We start from the raw sequence: 21020 nt of genomic DNA, 5'->3' as shown, positions 1-21020 counted from the left end.
AGTCTAATAGAGGCCTTTAGTTTCCTTAGTCTTTGTTGTTCCTCCCATTGTTCTTTCCGTGTCGTAATTGGTCCTTTGTTCTTTTTGTTCCTTACTTTCTCAGGTTTCTTGTCTTGTTCAGCTGCTAAAACGTTCTTATTCCGAGATCTGGTATCTCTACAGAGGTTTGTTATTCAGGAACACAAACTTACGTCCAGTCCCTTCCTTTCTTCAATAGAAAATTCTATTGTCTCCTTTTAGTGTAAACACCTCTGTAGACAAAATACTATTTCAGTTTTGCAGCTTTCCCAGAAGATAAGACCTGTGCACATCCCAGAGTAATTTTCCACATACGACCACTTGTAATGTCCCTAAACCCCTCTAGGGGGATTGCAATAACTTTGTATCCTCTGATCCAAAAGTCAAATTGTTGTTTCTTTTTTTCCCCCGACAGTTTGTATCCATATTATATCAAATTGTAACAGAATTAACCAACAAAGTACTTGTAAGAAAGTCCTCTTTATATTCTCAAGGTTTGACAGCTACTTTGACAGCTGTCAAATTCTCCGTCTCTCTTCGCCAGGTTCTACGAATCGCCCCGGTTCCCAGGGGGGGTTGCCTTTTCTCTCTCACCCTCCACTCTTCTCCTCCAGCACAATTCTTGTAATTTCCCATCGTGGAATTAATAATTTTTATCAGCGGTAAACTTCTGAATCGATCTTGGTTACCCAGTCCTTGTTTTAGCATGTTTACAATCAGGGGGGGACTGACTTCCTTTTTAGATCACCCCCGCTCGTGCCGAATCCGAAAAAAATTCTTTTTTTCTCCTTTTGTACCCGGTTTCCCAATTACTCACGGGTTGTTGTTGAAAGTCCGAATTTCCAATGGAAGAAGCCAGCGCTCTCCGTCGAATGGCATGCGGCTGCACTCGGCAGGGGAAGCGGAGGACTCACAGCACCACGCCACTCCCCGGCACCCGATCGGAAGCCTTTAAAAAGGCTCCTTACCGAGTCGGGAGGGCGCTAGCGGTGCCAGCTGAGTCACCATGTCCACGGGCTCCGTGCCCGTGGTTTTTAAGGGTCCCCGCGTCGCCGGCGCGGTAGGACCCAGCCCCTGCCGAGCAGACTCCCTCCGGAGCTCGGAGGGAGTCCGCCATCCGGCGATGGCGCCAACCCGGAAGTGTGAGAGAAACCAAATTGGACAGATCTGAGTAGCTCTAATCTCATCTCACTTTTCATAGGCACAACTATGAACCAGAAAATTAGAGAACTGGTACGTCTGTCTATCTGCAGGTATGCCCTGTGCTTGCCTTGCCCTCTTAAATTGGTTCATCTATGTGTACAGGTAGTGTCCCAGGTGCAGGCTGCTTAAATGGGCAAGGGATGGATCCATGGGAAGCCTATCCCGCCCTGTTGGCTCCGCCCCCCGAACACAGCCCAAGTCCCCAGCCTGCATCCCCATTTGCCAAAGCAGGGTTCAGGCTAGGATCCGGTTCCTGATAGGCGGAATAAATAAAAAGGTTAAGTGGAATAGAGATTGAGAAATGACTGTTCCTGAAGAGCTATGGGAATGTTTATGATATTTATTTTTCTTGTTTTTCTATTGCAACCAGGGAAAACTGTTTTAAGGGGGCATATGGCAGCATAGAGAATTCATAAAATATATAATATAGGAGAAGGTAATGCTGAATTTGTCAGGAGGAAAGGGGAGACTTTGCTCATGTATGGTGATGGAAAAATCAGAAAGCAAAATGTTTTTGAAGTCTGGTGATAAAGTTGATTAAGGACACTTTCCCAGTTAAACCTTAAACCCAAACCCAATTGCAAAATTTACTGGAAGCAGTAAAAATAGTTATTAGCCTGGATAAACACAAGGCAGTTTTATATGCAATTACAAATGCAAGAAACATATTTGCTATATTATGGAAGGGTATTTAAAAAAACCACTAGTAAAACAGAGTTGATTAAAAAAATATGGGATCAATCTGAAATGGCTAAGCTTACAGCACTTGAACGCATCAATAAAATAGGCATTGGCATTAGAGAGATGAGAACCTGTGATTAAAAATATTTTTAAAAGGAGTTGCCTATAAATGACTTGGAGTGACTTGGAGTCATTTACAGAAGTCTATAAAGGTTAGGTTTTTTAAGTGACTCCACTGGAATGGATTACTTGTGGCAGAGACAAACCACACATACAGGAGTCTCCCCACTTAAGTGTGAGCGAATCGAACACGACTGTGTACATGTGCGGTGCCGGGAAATAAATCATTCAGACTCAGAAATGGAGGGAGAAAGCTGGTGAGTCCTCGTCGCTCACAAGGAGACCCTCCCTGGAACCTGAAGAGGATGTCAGTGAGGGCGGAGGAAGCCCCAAAGAAACCAGTCATATTCCCATGTCAATTTGTTTGTGGTTGGCAAACCCAGAAGGGAATCCTCTCCTTCCACAAATGACTCGCCATGTGAAACTGCTCAAAAAAGCAGAATGAGCTATGACCCAAAAGGCACTCTCCAGAGATTTTCTTTTTGGAATAACAGGGAGGGAAAAACCTGTTATTTGTTGATGGATGGGGGTACATATCAAGATTCCCATGCTTGCCTTAGCAGCTCAAAGGACCAGACAGACTTTCATGGTACTACATGGGATCCTATGTGCTGGGATCCAGAGTGCAAAATACAGCAGGAGATGCTACATCAACTCAACATACATCTTCGTCCTTAAAGCCTTCCGACAGTAGCCGGTGTGCTGCCATCTGTCCGTCCACATCCCCGTGGCACCGATGGTAGCGCCCACCTGTCTGGAAGGCCAGTTTCTTAAGAAAGTCATTAGCTGCTCTGTGGAAGACAAGAGGGACGGGGGAGGGGAGGAGTTCTTTGACCAATCTTTCAAATAGGTTTGGGTGTTATCATCACATCTCTTCTAAGAACGTCATTTCAACGTGGGTGACATCACTGCTATGTTGCATCAGCCCTGCCCAGAGAAATAATTCACATTTGCTTGTAACTTCTGGTTTCAGATCAAACCAAGTCCCTGGGACTGTTAAGAGTGAGGTTCGTTCTTGGTTTTTGTTTATTAAGCACAAAAGCTGTTAAACATTAAATGAATGCACTTTATTGAAATAATATTGGACCCCTCTGGTTTTCTATTCACCCATCTCTCACTGTTAGCGAGCATTCTGAGCATGTTAAAACTGCCTGAACTTCTCCCCAACCCTGTAAAGGTATGCCTCTCTCTTTTTGCTAGTTCTGTGAACCTTGAATTGTCTCAAAGCCTGCTGATCCCTCCCTCTTGTGCATGGACAATGCAATTTGAGGAAACTTTCGGAACCAGTGAAGCTCCAGCCCTAACCTTACAGATCATGCAGTTTTAAGTGGAAGACCTTGTGGAAATGGAGAACACTCTGTTCAGTTGCCAGTTTCATCCATGTTTTCCCTCATGTCAACCAAAAAAAAGATTAGAAAGCCAACTTTTCCCCCAGCAAAGCAAAACATACCTGTCTGAGCAATTAAACGAAATAGTGTGGATTATAATTGCTCGCTTCTTCAAAAGCATTTCAATTTCTTTCAGGACCAAACTGCAGCTGGTGTCTGGCTTTCCATCAGTCAGAACGTACAAAGCCTCAACGTCCGGAAGGCTGAAAGCTCTCTGAAAGAGCAGAATGGCATAATCTATATAATAATCAGGCTATGCAGAAGCACACTATGGTGAAATATAGTTCACCCCACAGGCAATCAGGGGGAATAATTGGCTCTTTCTAACTGTCTGTGCTTCGCAGCTTTGTTTGCACAATGCTAAACCTAACTCTTCAAATGGCTTAGTCCCTGCCCTTCCTCCAAGCTCAGCAAGTCACAAACAAAAGGATGGACCCTCATTTGGAATTTTCTAGGAGGCAGAAACTTCCAGCAGAACAGAGATGGAGCCACAGTAATAGCTGCATGCCAGCTAGAGGTCTTCAGTAGGGAGACACCCGCTCTCTGCCACAGGGACCCTGGTGCACACAAAACGCTCTGCCCTGCTTAACAAACCCGTAAAGCCTTGAGAATGGATGTATTCCCATGAGCGTGAAATGTTGACAGCCACTGCACAGCGTCATGGCATGTTTCGTTTGTGGCCTCCACAAGGCACTCCTGCCAAACGTCAACATCTTCGGCAAAGCTGATGAGACTGAACCTGATGAGAAAGAGGTGTGTCTGTCAAAACATTTAGCCAGCTAAGGCTGCCATATCAACTACGGAGCTGAGAAAACCCCAGCTTTCAACATTCAACTGGCGTGCAAAATCTGTTAGGCAAAAGAAAACATTTAGCTCCACCCACAAGCTTTTTGCCGTGAAATGTGCCTCTTTGTATTATCTAAGCTGGTTGCCTAATGCCCAGGCAGGCGTTCCTGAGGCTGTAGTTAATTTTCTGCTAGAAACAAAACCACTGGGTTTGGTCTGGACATAAAGACAGAGGTTACCATTAAACATGGCTGATGACACCCAGCTGTATCTCTCTCTCCTTTTCATCCAACACAGGAGAAGCACCAGGGGCCTAGTCCACTTCTTCATCCAGTTTGTCGCAGGATCTTCCTCTGCCCTTTGTGTGGTGGCTATTGTGTGGTGCTGGACCTTGCTGTGGTTAACTGTTGGTTGCTGTATTCAGGGCCCGGTAGGAATTTGCCCAAGGGACATATTGGCTCTGTCCTTTGCTTTCACCTACCTCATAGCAATTGTTACCACTTTGGTGGTTAAGGCATTGGGTAAGTCTTTGGTGGAGGGGAGGTTGTAGCCTGCAGGTGTATCTCATTAAAGGGATCCAGGAGAAACTGCTTCTGTCCAGAAGCCCGGGTGGGGGCTAGGGCCATAGCACGCCTCGAGATGGCAAGCCTGCAAGGGGTACCTATTTGATGTGTGCCATTAGGTCCTCTTTGCCTTGGGTTGACCCCAAACAATAAACCTCAGTAGGCTGCCTAATGCTCAAACGGTTTCCCAATGCCTTGCCAAACCTTTTCATATGTAATCAATAAAGTCTTGGCCTGATTTGACCTAAGCTACGTGTCCTATGTAATCACTGGCATTGGTCCTGGGGGGTGGGGGCGCCTGATTTCTGCAATGATGCTTACCTCACTAAGGCTTGCACAAGAGTGTTAAAAGGATATTGCGCAAGATGCCTGCACTGATTAAAAACCAAAAAAGAAAAAGAAAGATTATTTATGTCGTGAAATTATAATCTCCTATGGGAATCTCCCACGCGTTCTGGGTGGAGAATTGAAGATAACAATCCCTCCTAACTGAAATAAAAAAATTCCTTCCAGTAGCACCTTAAAGACCAACTAAGTTAGTTCTTGGTATGAGCTTTTGTGTGCATGCACACTTCTTCAGATACACTGAAACAGAAGTTGCCAGATCCTTCTATATAGTAAGAAAGGGGGGTATTACTCAGAAGGGTGGTGGGAATGGGAGATGGGCAGATAGCTGAGATGAGCCTGTTGACGACTCTTAACGACTGCAATAGGTCTTACAGGAAAAGGCAAGGGGTGAGAAGGTGAAAAATGGCTTAGTCATGTATAATGAGATAAGAATGGATTTTATCCTTTCTGAGAAGAAACACTTGAGGAAAGCCATATGAGAGCATTTGAATATCCATAAGGAGGCTACTTTGGTGGGAAAGCAAGTTGATACCCCAAAGCAGGATCCTCTCAACGACTCCTTTTTTCTAATATTAAATTCAGTTCTCCACATTTCCGCAGCAATTTGCGGATTCTTAAAAATAATAATATTTTTTAAAAATCCTCATGAAAATTCTTCAGCATTTTAGTGCAAATTTCACCTTATAAACACATTTTTTTGTATATAGTCTTGATTTATGCACATATTTTTGTACGCAATTTCTCCTACTATAATGCATGCTATTTTCACAAATATAATCATTTTTGTGCTGGTTCCCCCCTAATATATGTATTTTGGTAAACAATGGATGGAGAATTGCTTTGCAAAATTTGGATACGTGTGAATTTATAAGCATGGCTGTGTTTCGGTTTTCAAATTGTTTCGGAAAGTGCAAATTCGATAAGTTCGCCATTAAATCTGAACTGACTTGCGTTTCTCCCTCATTTTAAGGTCACCTCTGCACCTTCCTTACTTCACATTATTCTTCCTCAGCTGTTCCCAGATAAGGGAGGTGAGCTCTTTTGTGACCTCCTGCAAAGAACGGTCCATGGAACCAGACGTATCAATCAGGATGCAAACTTTCGCTTCCAAAACAACACCAAACAATCGACGACTACCTATTTTTTTTTAAAAAAAGAAAGAAATAAAATGAGCAGGTAGGCTGAACATTTAGATGGGGTGGAGTGTTACTGCATTTGTTTTCATGGTTATAATGCCACTGCTTCTGTCCCGATTTGTAAGGTTCCTTTCACTCCGCAACACCCTTAGTTTTTGTAACACAGGGGAATTGAAGGCCATTATGGGCTGCACTGACATGCATTTTACAAAACACAAAACTCAACTGAGTGTGTTTGCGCACAGATGATGTGGGGCTGGGTGGAACTGAACAGCTACATGACAGTGAATCCCATCCCTAGTCACCACCACATCTAGCTTGTTTCTCAGCTCAGTAATTAAACTCAAGTGGCCTTGCACTAGTTACCATCTTTAGGTCTTTATTCTCACTCACAGTTTTTTTAAAAAAATGACAGTGATGATATTAACTAATAATAAACTTCATGTGAGCTATGGGCTATTCAAATGTTGGAAGCCGACTTGCAAATAATTATCACCTCTCCTTTGTAATTTCTGTCTCAAAACTATCACAATTGCAAAATGTTAGCTGTTCTCATGCAGTGTCTTAAGAAGGGGGCAATGTTGGTCTTGTCTTTTGGTCAAACTCTGCTTCCTATGAACACCCCTGGAATGTTAAGTGTGCTTTCTCCATGAATCCTTTGGCTGGCCACTCCATACTGGAAGAGTCAGCTCTAGGGGCTGGCTGCAAGACCAGCTGCTGCTGCTGCTGCCACCACACACAAAACAAAGCCTTCTCTCCGTTGGGTTTAGAGCAGAGATGTGTCCTTTAGGGCTAGTGGGTCAAGGAGATCAACAGTTGGAGGAGACACAGTCAATGACAGGCAGAGGCAACTAATTCTAGTTTTGTTCCCATCCTCCTCCCTGCTGAATTCTACAACAGACAACCCTGAGATTACAGAGAAGAAAACTGAGGGCGGATCTACACTCTACACTCATCATTTATAACATTAAAAATGTGCTATTAAAATGTGACACCAGAGGGCGCTGCAGAGCAGCGAGCCCCCAGCAAAGGGAAACTGCCATTAAACATTATAGAACATTATATTTTATAGCGTTTAGAAGATCAATGTAGATCCAGCCTGAGAGGCAGTGCTGCCTCCTGGAGTGAATCAAGGTTGGCTGGGGAGGTAATATATACCCATCCAATTTTGTCAAAATATCTATTATCTTCTTTATACATGAAGAATTACTGGGGGAACTGTAGAAGGCAATTTGTGGGTGAGATGGAGATAAAGTTTAGTACACTGAATAGAGCTCTGGCTTTGAGCAGGACAACACTGAGTTCAAAACCTTGCTTAATCACAAACACCTTGGATTATCTTGGACGACTTAATTCTCTCTCAGCCTCAATCCATTATCTAGTGAAAGGAAACTTCCCTCCCAAGGCTGTGTGAATTAGCTTTGTATCCTAGGGCAATAAACAGATATTATCAACACTGCAGGGACTTCTCCTTCTTAGAGGTGGTACACACCTGACAGAAGCCACTGGACTCTTCGAGCGTAGCACCGCAACACTCTCTCCATCTGTTCAATGTACACTTCCAGGTCCTTGGGCTGAATCTGCAGATGTTTGACAATACCCTAAAAACAGAGATTGCATTTTGTCACTACAGATGTGCAGGTGTACAGTGGTACCTCCGTTTACAAACTTAATTCGTTCCAGAGGTCTGTCCTTAACCTGGAACCGTTCCTATCCTGAGGCGCGCTTTCACTAATGGGGCCTCCCACTGCCGCCACACTGCTAGTACGTGACTTCCGCTCGCATCCTGGGGCAAAGTTTGCTACTTGGAACACCTACTTCCGGGTTAGCGAAGCTCGTTACCCGAAGGGTTTGTAAGGAGGACAGTATGTAACCTGAGGTTCCACTGTAATGTTAAATTAAGGTCATGTCAGATATTTATAGGTTAGACAGGATAGAAGTTCCTAGACTTGGGTGATCATGTTAAATAATTACCTGGGTGCATTTGGGGAAAGGGTGCGGGCAAACTTGAGGGAGGGTGGCTGGTGGTGGGAGTTGAGGGTCATAGGCCTGAGCATGTTCTTTATTAACAGATTGGGTGAAAAAATCTATTTTCAATAGTTCACTGGGCCATCTTGAAAATAATTCATTTGGGAGCCAAGCTATACACAGGAATATTAATTAATAACTCTTCTTTTAAGTCCATAGGGATAAAGAACACTTTTGTTTGGTCCCATGGCCAAGAGAAATAGGTCCCAAATCTTGCATATTGGCTCCTTCTACATCTCATACCCTCCAACAGTTCACCGATGAAAATAGGGACGTCTTAAGAAAAAGCGGGACATTATGGGATCAAATCAGAAACCGGGACAGCTTCTCTAAATCAGGGACGTCCCTGGAAAATAGGGACATTTTGCAGGGTCTGACATCCAAATTCTTCCTCCCATTTCCTTTCAGTAGCTTTGCAAGGGTCACAATGGGGTCTCCTGTTTCTTGAAAAATTCAGCCATATCTTTGGAGCCAGAAAGAAGAAGGCTCAAGTATTTCATGAAAAATTTGTTTTTATATGCAACAGCAGCTTATTCTATGATTTCAAAAAGGCCAGTGTAAATTTGACTGGAACACAGGAAACCACATTGAAAGATGTTGGCGTCAAAGCAGAAGTCTAGGTAACTGGCCAGAATAAGACATTTTTTGTACTACAATAGGAGGAAAAGCCAAAAGACTTACGTGAATCTCTACGCTCGGGAAGATGTCACAGTATTTTGCTGAGACTTGCTTGTGCAAAGATGCCACCATTTCCTTCTGATGCACACACTCAGGTCCAAAAACAAGGCTGGGCAAGTCTAACTTCAATTTCTTTATACTGAATCTGCTCAGCCACTTTTTGAGAGAAAGGAGGACAAAATAATAACTATGCTCAACCATCTTATTTATTCAGAAAGTTATTCCCCCCTCCACAAGGCAGATGCAGCTTACAGATATAAATTGAAACATACAAACAACCATAATGCCACCAATAAAACACAAATGTATCAAACTAAAGATGATATGTATATCAGTCAAAGACATACTGCCGCCCTAGGCTTCTTTGGGGAGAAGGGCAGGATATAAAATGAGTGAATGAATAAAATGAAGAACACTCAATGCTTCCACAGCAATTCATATCAAAGCGGTAAAATCAATAAAGAATCTAGTGGCGTTTTAAGGCCCAACAGAGCTATCTCTTCATACCGCTTTACTGGAGCATATCTCTTCTTCAAATGGCAAAACAGGAACAGGAATCTGCTTCTTCACATTTTTCGTGTTTGAATATTTTTTATAAACTGCACCTAGGAAAAAAAGAAGCTGCAGTGTTCCACTCTGGGCAAAAATATGCTTCATACCTAAAAAATATCGCATGCCATATGCTGGTGGAGGCATATATAACTTGCATTACAGTGGTACCTCTGGATGCGAACGGGATCCATTCCAGAGCCCTGTTCGCATCCTGAAGCGAACGTAACATGTGACTGCACATCTGCGCGTGGTCGCGTTTTGCTGCTTCCGTGCATGCACGTGATGTCATTTTGAGCGTCTGCGCATGCGCGAGCAGCAAAACCCGGAAGTAACGCACTCCATTATTTCTGGGTCACCGCGGAGCGCAATCCAAAAATATTCACCCCGAAGCTACTTCAACCCGAGGTATGACTGTATCTACTTCCTACCTAATATAAGAGCTCTACCAGCGGGTGGCGCTGTGGGTTAAACCACAGAGCCTAGGACTTGCCGATCAGAAGGTCGGCGGTTCGAACCCCCGCGATGGGGTGAGCTCCCATTGCTCGGTCCCTGTTCCTGCCTACCTAGCAGTTCGAAAGCACGTCAAAGTGCAAGTATAGATAAATAGGTACCGCTCCAGTGGGAAGGTAAACAACGTTTCCGTGCACTGCTCTGGTTTGCCAGAAGCGCCTTAGTCATGCTGGCCACATGACCTGGAAGCTGTACGCCGGCTCCTTCGGCCAATAAAGCGAGATGAGCGCCACAACCCCAGAGTCGTTCACGACTGGACCTAATGGTCAGGGGTCCCTTTACCCCTTTACCTTTACCATAGCACACCAAGGATCCATCCAGTGCCCCACTTCCCCAAATGGCCAGCTGGATGCTTCTTGAAAGCACTTAAGCATGAAGGCAACAACCTTCCCCCATGTCCCATGTCTGGAACAGAAATCAGTGCAACTAACACAATTGGCGTTTGCTGTTGCTTTCAGTCCGCAAACAATGTCATTGACTGCATCCTCTGCACTGAAATGAATGGGGTGGAATAACGTAATGACTTGTGTAATTTACAAAATTAATTGCATAAATAGCTTAATGTCGCCACATCAGACAGCAAGAGAAATAATCTAGGTTTTGGCAGAAGACAAACTGCAGGGGAATGGAAACAGTGCTGCATGTGACAAATACATAATAGAATGGAAGATGATGTCTTCCATCTTCCCAGTTTGGCTCTACTAGAGGTGAGTCAAGCATTCTTAGGTGAAAAGCTGCAGACTCAAAACTGGATGTTGAAATCACTGATAGGCTCCACCCCTAGTTTCACGGGAGTAGAACAAGGAGAGCCCATCTCAATGGGACTGACAGCTGCCTCTCCTTCAAGTCATCTGAGAATCACCACCACCACCAAAATTCCCTTTTAGTCATTGTGTAACGTTATTTCAGATTACTTTTAGGGGTGACAACAGTCAACAGGAAGAGCTGTTTGCCACCTCTCCCCCCTCCCATAGTTTTGTCCACCTCCCTCCCTGAATAATAGCTGAAATTCTCCCCTCTGCTGCCATTCCACCACTTGTAAATAGGGCTCAGCCAAAGAATTTCCCGTGATAAATCTCCTTTGATTTAAAGTCATAGCACTTTAAGTGGCGTCAAAAAGCAACGTACGTGTAGGCTGTAAACAGGACCTAGTGTGGTACTGAAGACATAACCCAACAAATGCTTCTAAAACACTAACCCAGCAGTTCTCATCCTGTGAGTCCTCAGATGTTGTTGGACTACAACTCCCATCATCCCTAGCTAGCAAGGCCAGAGCTCAGGGATGATGGGAGTTGTAGTCCAACAACATCTGGGGACCCACAGGTTGAGAACCGCTGCACTAACCCCTCTTCTCACTCCTCCGACCCCTGAAATGCCTCCCCTCTAACACACTCAATCACTATTGGAACAAGTCAGAGAAAAGGAGAAAATCTGCAGTGAAACTCCTCATTATCAAAGTTTTAAAACTCTGCTGGTTTAGTAAGAAAAGGACCACACACCCTGGGGACACCCACCTACTTTTTTTCCTTTGTCAGCATAAAATAACAAGAGAGAAACCTCTGGACGCTTCTTTGACTTGAAGTTGTGTTTCTTTTTTCCGCTTGTCAGATAAATTTCCTTTGAAGGTACTGCAACACAAGGGCAAAAAAATAATTATTATTATTCTATTGAACCTAAGAATGCAATGCTTATCGGAATATTTATTTATCATCATCATCATCATCATCATAATCTCTGGCAGGGTTTAAATCATGGGGCTATGGAGAGGGGGTCCCCCAAGCTACAGTGTTAGCAAACTATGGAGAAGGTCATGATTTGGCACTGAAGCCCAGCTACCAAAGTTCAGACACTGCCCTGATTTGGCTGCTTTAAGCAGTGTTTTTTTCCTGGGGGGACGCAGGAGTATGCATACCCCTAAACATTTTGTGAATCTAAGTTTGGCCTCATTGAGGGGCAGTATTTCAATATGAGTAGGAAAATGAGAGTACCCCTAAACATTTTTTTAAAGAAAAAAAGCACTGACTTTAAATATCAAGATTCCCTTTTAGGAAACAAAGATGAAAAGCGGAAATAGGCAAGGCTCAGATGGCTCCACAAAGGAATACTGCAGAAAACTTGTATTGTGGAACTTGTGGACAGTGTGAGATAAATATGTTATTAATATGAGGAACACTGTTGCCCTGAACTCTTCCCTTAGCCACAGTTATAACCTGCCGTTTCAGCCCTTTGTGAGACCCTCGACTCACAAACATCAGTCAAAGAAATATGCAGTCAAATGTTTTCTTTAACTGTTAATGACAGTAGGACCACCAGTAATTATGAAACAGTTTTCCTAAACGCAGCAAGCCTTGAAACAATTTTTTAGCTTTCATTCCTTCTTCCCCTACTTGAGCTGGTTACTAGGGCTTATGCACTGGATCCAGGATCATTGGGGAGGGGATTCTGGCTTCAGCTGAGTTGAGTGCAATCAGCCACAGATCACCACAGGCTCTGTTGAGCCACAGAGATGGTCCTTAAAGCATCCTGGGCCTAAGTTATTCAGGAAATGGTACAGTGGGATAGACGCCTATGAGAGGTGATCGACTCTCCTTCCTTGGGAGGTTTTTAAGCAGAGCTTGGATGGCCATCTGTCATGGATGATCCAGCTGAGATTCCTGCATTGCAGAGGGTTGGACTAGATGACCCGAGGGGTCCCTTCCAACAATCCTATGGTTCTAAGAATGGCCCAGTTGCAGATGGGAAGCCAGTGCAAATCTTTCGACACTGGTAGCTTGTGTTCCCAGTCTAGTTGCAGCATTCTGCACTACCTGGAGCTTCTGGACCAGACCCAAGGATAACCCCACATACAGCCTATTGAAGTAATGCAGTCTTGAGGTTCCCAGCGCATCAATGTCAGCAGTCAGATTATCCGTATCCAGGAATGGCCATAGCTGATGTATCAGCCAAAACTGATAAAAGGCACTCCCAGGCACAAGAGGTCAAGCAACAGTGAAGGTTCAAGGAGTATCCCCAAAGTGCATACCTGCTCCTTCAGAACGAGTGCAACCCCACCCAAGGCAGACAATTGGCTTATTCCCTGGATCCGAGAACCCCCACCCACAAGGCCTCTGTCTTTGCAGTGTATTGTCCCTCATCCAGCCTACCACTGCATGCAGGCACCTGTCCTGGTCTTTCAAAGCTTATCTTGAATCAGATGTCATGGAGAAACAGAAATGGGTAACATTAGCATGCTGAACCATCCATCAGATGCATTAGCCACCCAGAAAGGAAGAAGCCTCTTATTTTAAAAACTGAGAGATTATTCAAGACTGCAGGTACGGATCTAGCAACCTGGAGAGTCTGCAGCTGCAGTTCCTTGTGACAGAAGAAGTCTGGGCATGCCTACATCTTGGATTTACCCAACTCAGTACTACTCAGAGTAGATCCATTGAAATTAATGAACCTAAGTTAGTCATGCCCATTAACTTGAATGGTACCACTGTTGAGTTGGACTAGCACTGGTTGCAAACCATACATAATCAAGAGCCAATTCTTCTCCAGACGCCTCGCCCACTTCATCCAGCCTTAGCAGGCTTTGCTATTTCATCAAGCTGGTAGTAAACAAAGCTTGTGACAACAAATATATCTATTTGTAATCATGCAAGCAATACCAATTCAAATCCATGAGCTTAATTTACACACACCTGGAGGAATTTCCGCTTTGGCACTTGGTGGACGCCATAGGAGAGCTTTCATCGTGCCATTTCTGGCCCCATCGGGCTGGTCTCTGAAGTTCTAAAAAGGTACAGTCAACATCTGAGAAAACCTTCTGCCACTTTGCCCCTGCCTACCAGCATGCTACGTGGTTCTTATTTTCAAAACCGCTTTTGGGATACCACAATGGCAACAATTGTGCAACCAGATTGCTGAGTGGAGCGCCTGGACTCACAGGTCACACCTGTGCTGAGTGAGCTGCTCTGGTTGCCAGCCAGCTGCCAGGTCATGTTCAAGGTCTTGTTGTTTACTTGGCCCTGAGCATCTTGGGACCAGGCTACCTGAAAGACTGCCTGGCCCTGTATAGACCTGTATGATCTGCACTCAACCCCATCACAGAGCAGCAACCCCCCCCCCGCCCCCAAGGCATTTTCAGCTTTTGTCCCTGTATTGTAGAATCATAGAAGCCAACTCCTAGGGACATGGTTAGTGGCATTGATGAAGGCAGTTTTCATCTCAAAATACCAAACAGTGTCATACCATTCTGGCAAGAGTGAGAGCAGTTGGCTTTGGAAATGGCAGCCTCTGTGGTCTACTCTTCTTCTGTGTTTCTAGCATTGTTAGGTCTCCTTCAGGCATCAGCTGATTAGTCAAATGACTTCCTGAACGTTGCCTTAAGGATCCCACTAGTAAGGCACACTGAAAAACAGAAGGAATAGGAAAGGTTTAGACTTTCCCTGGAAAGCAAATGCAATGGGGGTGGGGGAAGACTTATTAGTTTCTATGAGGACTGAACTCAAAAGGAAATAGCTAATGTATTGCCTTCAGATGGGCAAAATGGGGGGGGGTCCCCATTCCACAACACTTGGAGAAATACAACAGAGAACCACACATACACATCCTCTTCTGATGTGCCTTATGCATCGATTAAAAAAAAATATTTCTTGTTCTCTCTTCTGATATGGTCTATGTATTATTATTTAGATCACAGTCTCTTTGAATTTGTGTTGGAACACTGAACATAGTTTGTTCTTGTTTCAATCTGGTTGTTAGCTGTCTTGGAGGGCCAAACCTGACAATGGAATGTAAGATAAGAATTTGAAAAATCATCATCATTGTCATCATCAACATTAGATGCTGTTCCCAAGCCATCAATTATCATCAACACAGTATGATGTTGTCGTTCCCAAGTGATCCATCATCATTGTCCATGAACCTAAGAGGATGCAGTTCCTATGTCATTGCAAATTTGGAAATTCACCTTTCCATTTCATGTTTTATGGGTTTAACAATGGAACACCAGCCTATTCAGGCTGTCACCAAACTGATGGCTACCAACGTGGATAGATTTACAAGGGGATGAGACAATGGCCACATCCACACCATACATTTAAAGCACTCTTATACCAATTTAATAGCCATGCCTTCCCCCAAAAGGATTTTGGGAAGTGTAGTTTGCTAAGGGTTCTGAGCATTGTTAGAAGACCCCCCCCCCATTACCACCCAGCACCCAAATGTTACAGTTCCCTGGGAAGATTGCTAAACCACTCTGGGAACTGTAGCTCTGTGAGGGGAATAGAGGTCTTCTAACAACTCACAGTATCTTTAAGAAATCACAACTACCATGGTTCTCCAGGAGGGGGGAGCCATGACTATTAAAGTGGTATAAGCACCTGGTGAGGATATGGCCAAATTAATGGAAGATATTAATGGCTACTCATCATGACAACTATGTACTACCTTCAATATAGGAGGCAGTATGCCCCCAAGTCCCAGTTGAGGGAACACAAGTGGGAGAGGTCTATTGCATTCATGTTGTGCTTCCCATAGACGTCTGGTTGGTCAATGTGGGTAACAGAATGCTGGACCAACTAGGGTTTGATGTGGTCCAGAATAGGTCTTCTTAAGTTCTTAAATGTAAAGCAGATCCTGTACATGTCTGAACAGATGCATTCCGTTCAACCTAACAAACACAGCACCCATTTCAGAAGAAGAATATCTGAATGTATACCTTGTGAGAATAGTTGACAGCTTTTTCCATTTCAGATAGGATAATGCTGATATCGTCACTTTCATAGATGCCTAACAGGAGGAGAGAAAAGTAGAGGAAAAAAGGCTAGCAGAAGGACCGTCCTTAAACTCCCTAGCGCTTAATTTTTTTTAATAGATCAGTAAGCAACTGCAACACGGAGAAGCATATTGATCATTGATTGTCCCAGAACTGTTTCTGTTGAAACATTGTAGGGTTGAGTTGTTGTTGTCCGTTTCATTTCTATACCACTTTATATTTTTAAGAAAAAATAATCTCAAAGCGGCTTACAATCTACATTAAAACGTCAAATAAAACAACCCAAAATAAAACTTTACTGAAGAAAATTAAGTGCACGATCAAGGCAACTAAAATATCATCTTTTTAAAAATCTCAAAATAAAACATGGTGAAAGGAAGTCAAATATAAAACAGCATAATTAGTAAAAGAATAAAATATTATCAGAAGCATAGGACATATCTGCTGCTGTTGCTGCCAATCCTGCCTATGGTGGTTCACGGTGGGCGGTGGCTGTGGAAGCTCAGGCTCAGTGACCTGGGTCTGCACTAAGAGACAGCCAAGAGGGTCTCTTGCCTCTTCAGCAGACTCAGCTTTTGTAGCTGGAGCTGAATAAGGATGGGAGCGTGAGCAAGTAAAGGAAAAGTTTTTCTAAAAGTAAAAGGAGGTCCCAATAGGGTTGCAGAAGATTCCCAGTTCAAGTTCAAAACCACGTGTACAGTTTGTGAGCAAGTGAAGAACCGCAACAACCTGCCCTTCACCCTAAGGTCTCAAGGTGGGTCACAACAATTTAATGTAATCTATTTGATAATATTTCTATATCGCTTACATTAAAAGTAATCTCACAGCAGTTTACAATATACATTGAATCAGTGTTACAGATAACTGGGCAGAAGGTACAGGGCTATCATTTCAGGGAAGCCCAAGTAAACAAGTTTTTACTAAATGCTGGGCTGCAAACACCCAACAGTCACTATCTTCTGAATAAAACTACACCATCTGTACTGCTGCAGGTTGCAGCTTTATTAGCAAGGTTTCCTCCTTTGATCTTAGCAAAGGTAGTCAGTCCTTTAGCATCCCAGGCACTGGAGACCCTGAGAAATACACTGTGTGTCCCAGGGCTCCTTGGGCCAGGGATCCATGCCATTTAAAACACAGCATTAAAAACAGTTTAAAACAAATTGCAATCCTTAAAATGCATGTCACAAACAAACAAAACATCTGAACATCATATACCTGTCTCTCCAAACCAATGAAACCGACCGTTGGCAGTCTGGGCGATTTCTTTACAAATCGCAGCCGTTTCATTCAGACTTGCATAACGCGGCGGGATATCATCCAGGGAGAAACCGTCGACGCTGAACAGACAGACATGCAGCTTCAAGTCACAGCCGCCACAGACCTCAGCCAGGTAAGAACAGATGGCATGCTGGAAGGCAAGAATATAAGCCATTGGAACCACTTGGGAGTATTGTTTGATGATACTAATTCAACAATTTTAGCATTTGTATAGCGCTCGCAGTCATCACAGTCTGTAAGGCAAGGTGGGAATCCTTTTCCAAACTGAGGGCTGCATTTCCTCATGTGCAACTTTCTGGAGGCTGGTTGCCGTGAGAGGCAAGGTGGGCAGAGCAGCCAGAATGACTCTGTACAGTAGTCAACCTTCCAGCCAGGCAATAGCCAGTGGTTGACGCACACATCTCTCTGCCCTGGCAAGTAAGAGTCATTGCACCACTCAAAGACACATTCCCGCCAGGCAAAAAAGTATTGAAGGAATGCACAGAGAAAGGGCAGCGAGGGGCGTGGCCTGAGAAGAATTGCAGAGTCTGCATACAGAAGCCTGGAGGTTGTTACTGGCCCCTGGGTCAAACTTAACATAGAGCACGCAGCACAAGCCCTGTGAGCCAGAACCACCTTAGAGTCCAGGGGGCCATCTCACCCACAGCCACCTGGAGTTGGCTCCTATGCTTAGAATGCATGTAGGAGAACACATGTTTGAATACATACAGGCGTCAAAGTCTCTCTGCAAGTGCAAAGCTAGCATGCAATAGTTCAGACAATCTAGCAAGCAGCTCTGGGCAGATGGTAAGCTGGTTTGGGGATTTTACCCACCTTTTCTTGGTCAGGGACTCCAGTCGTAAGCAGGTAAATGCTTTGAGACTTATGCTTGTCTTTATCTTTAAAGTCTATCTCCACAGCTCTTCTAAGTGCGGTCATAAGATTTCTAGTGCCTTCACACTGAAGGGTCAGTACCCAGCTAGAAGAGGTGTTGAACAGTTTTTTTATTTTATTTTTAAATGCCCAAGTATCATCAAAACACTAACCATGGCTTCCAAACATTTTATGACTGCCATGCTGGCTCATGCTAACAATCCTAGGACAAACTCAGGTAGGGATAAAAGAAAACATTGATTTCTGCTCCGGCCCACATTTGTCACACTGCTGTTTCCATTCAGCTGCAATTCGGCTTCTGAGGGAAATAATGCTATATGTCACAGATATTGACATAATTAATTATGTAAATAATTATGTAATTATTATGCAATTCCACACCGTTCATTTCAACGCAAAGGAAACACAATGCAAATGGTGGGAAAAGTCATTGATTACGTATCGTTTGCAGAATACAAACCACAGAAGGAAATACCAATCGTATTTGCTGCATTGGTAGAAATAAGCGTACATTGGCAATTTCTGCCCCCATTTGCATCAGAACTCTTCAGCATACCTAGGCATGGGAAACCTGTGGCCCTCCAGATGTTGTTAAACTGCAGATCCCATCAGCGCCAGCCAGAATGATGCATGGTCAGGGATGAAGCTAAACTTGTGGGAAGCCACAATTTGTGGGTGGCCACAAGTCCCCAAATCCTATCCTATAAACAGTTCCAGGCATAGCCTGAAAGCAGGGAAATAGGAAGATGGAGTAAATCCCACTTCCTGTTTTTGAGTGGTGGCAAGGGCAGACTTGTATGGGAGAGATGTGCAAACTGATTCCATTTCTGGGATAAGCATATCTCCCCTAAATGAGTCCCTTCTCTAATTTTATACCAGCTGTGTACAAATAAGGAGCTGAACCCATTCATGACTCCCATTAGTCCACAACTAGGTAATCTTAAATGCATGTGAAAATTGGATTGAACAAAGATCACTAACCTAGGGGGTTTCGCCAGTGAGGCTTCCCTTAAAAGGTGTTTTACTTACCTCCAGGCCCTTTGTAGGTTGTCTAGGTGCAAAGGAACCATTTCTGCCTGCCAGGCCTTAATGTCATTTCCAAAGCTGCAAGAAACACAGAGCAAATAACTAAATGCTGCTTCACAGCATATCAGCCTGCAACAGAAGATGCTTGAGCAGTTCAGGTTCCATAAACAGTAGCAATTCTACTACACCTATTGACCTGGGAGTAAGTTGCATTGCACTCAGTGAGACTTACTTCTGAGTAGGCATGTGTAGGATTGCGCTCTCGGACACTGAGCTGCAATGGGTACTTTCTGCTATTTTAAGCCTAAACATTCAGAGGAATAAAAATATAAGAAGAGGCCTGCTGGATGAAGTCAATGACCCAACTAGTCCAGCATCCTGTTTTCACAGTTGCCAACCAGATGCTTTTGAGAATCCTGCAAGCAAGAACCAAGCCCAAGAGCACTTTCCACTCCAGCAACTGTTTTTATTCAGAAGCATTCCTGCCTTGGAGGCAAAGCAATAGCTATCATGGCTAAAGGTAAAGGTAAAGGGACCCCTGACCATTAGGTCCAGTCGTGGCCGACTCTGGGGTTGCGGCGCTCATCTCGCTTTAGTGGCTGAGGGAGCCGGCATACAGCTTCCGGGTCATGTGGCCAGCATGACTAAACCGCTTCTGGCGAACCAGAGCAGTGCACAGAAATGTGGTTTGCCTTCCCGCTGGAGTGGTACCTATTTATCTATTTGCACTTTGACATGCTTTCGAACTGCTAGGTTGGCAGGAGCAGGGACCGAGTAATGGGAGCTCACCCCGTCGCGGGGAGTCGAACCGCCGACCTTCTGACTGGCAAGTCCTAGGCTCTGTGGTTTAACCCACAGCGCCACCCGCGTCCTAGCTATCATGGCTAGTAGCCCATTAATCAAAAGGTTAATTTAGCAAGGATGTCAAATGCTCATGGACAGACCTACCCCCAAGAAATGGTTGCAACCATCGCATGGCAGTTACTTACGCTATGATATTGAAGAAATCCTTGCTCGACATCTGCTCCTCGAGTAAAAGTCGCAGAGAATGTTGGATATGAATGATGTACATGGCATTTGTTTTGGAGACATCAATAAGAATGACAATCCTGTATGAGAGACCACCAGCATCAGAGACACAACGTTTAGATCAACGTTTCCCCATTTTTATTGTCTAGAAATTTTGAAGGGAAACTATACTGGTGTCAAAGGCTTTTGGGGTAATAGCTCAGTAGCTCAATTTCTTGAAGATGGGAGTGGAATTGTGCTCAAGGAACGTTCTACATCTACATGTGTGTGAAGCTCTGCTGGAGGGGAGAGGGTAGGGAGACCCTTAATGAAGACTAACTTTTTCTGATCCCTAACTATTTTAGGCAATTTGTGCCCTGCTTCCAGTTGCCTTTAAAAAAGCTACGGAGACAGAGCTTTTTAAAAAAGCAGATTCTGAGCATGCATACTCACCAAATGCATGGAAGCATCCATATTTCAAGATAGGGATTGGGAACCTGTGGCTCCCCAGATGCTGTTGGACTACAATTCCCATAAGCCCTGGTGCCATTCTATTAGCTATACTGGGACATTAGAGTGAAGGGCAGGCAACAAATTTATTAATAATATCTGTTTTTCATTATTTCTTGTACACTGTCATGTGTAGGGTGGCATGGAAATGTTCAGAATACATCTCTCTCTCTCTCTCACACACACACACACACACACACACACACACGAGGGGCAATTTAGGGCATCATTTTACAAAACTGGATGTGGATAAGCAAAACACTGATACCTCTTCTCACAAACAGTCCCCCAAATTCTCCTACTAGCTGTGGAGAGCCAGTCTACCCGCCTCTCATACATCCTCACCAGTCTGCCAAGCCGTTTCTGTAGACGCAATTCAAAACATAGTTGATGAGAACGATTACTTGCACATTTCAAACAACTGCTTCAGCAACCGTTCCATTCTTTGAGTACGTTCTTGGCTTCCACTATATTTCTCACCACACTTCATGGGCAACATACACCTTTCCCCCCTCCATTCTTAACCACCTCAGATAAATTAAAAACTCCCAGA

General features: G+C 44.1%; 1 protein-coding gene across 5 annotated transcripts in view; it reads right to left on the bottom strand.

Annotated features, from left to right (window-relative positions):
* VWA3A (von Willebrand factor A domain containing 3A) overlaps nucleotides 1-21020 on the bottom strand; it is a 50161-nt gene that overhangs the window by 3539 nt on the left and 25602 nt on the right. For 4 of the 5 annotated variants that reach the window (XM_082199623.1, XM_082199622.1, XM_082199625.1 and 1 more), the window contains 16 exons: nucleotides 20736-20830; nucleotides 19939-20058; nucleotides 18953-19027; nucleotides 17864-18008; nucleotides 16988-17180; nucleotides 15716-15786; nucleotides 14245-14403; nucleotides 13695-13785; nucleotides 11526-11639; nucleotides 9457-9554; nucleotides 8953-9105; nucleotides 7736-7844; nucleotides 6100-6244; nucleotides 4005-4149; nucleotides 3473-3624; nucleotides 2687-2813 (listed from right to left, as the gene is read on the bottom strand). In XM_082199623.1, coding sequence (XP_082055749.1) covers nucleotides 2687-2813; nucleotides 3473-3624; nucleotides 4005-4149; nucleotides 6100-6244; nucleotides 7736-7844; nucleotides 8953-9105; nucleotides 9457-9554; nucleotides 11526-11639; nucleotides 13695-13785; nucleotides 14245-14403; nucleotides 15716-15786; nucleotides 16988-17180; nucleotides 17864-18008; nucleotides 18953-19027; nucleotides 19939-20058; nucleotides 20736-20830 — 1992 coding nt within the window. The remainder of the gene's footprint in view (nucleotides 1-2686; nucleotides 2814-3472; nucleotides 3625-4004; nucleotides 4150-6099; nucleotides 6245-7735; nucleotides 7845-8952; nucleotides 9106-9456; nucleotides 9555-11525; nucleotides 11640-13694; nucleotides 13786-14244; nucleotides 14404-15715; nucleotides 15787-16987; nucleotides 17181-17863; nucleotides 18009-18952; nucleotides 19028-19938; nucleotides 20059-20735; nucleotides 20831-21020) is intronic. The other variant, XM_082199626.1, reaches the window with a different exon arrangement.

The sequence above is a fragment of the Podarcis vaucheri genome, assembly GCF_965113315.1.
Source record: "Podarcis vaucheri genome assembly, chromosome: 14".
NCBI lineage: Eukaryota > Metazoa > Chordata > Lepidosauria > Squamata > Lacertidae > Podarcis > Podarcis vaucheri.
This window is presented reverse-complemented; position numbering and strand designations above follow the sequence as displayed.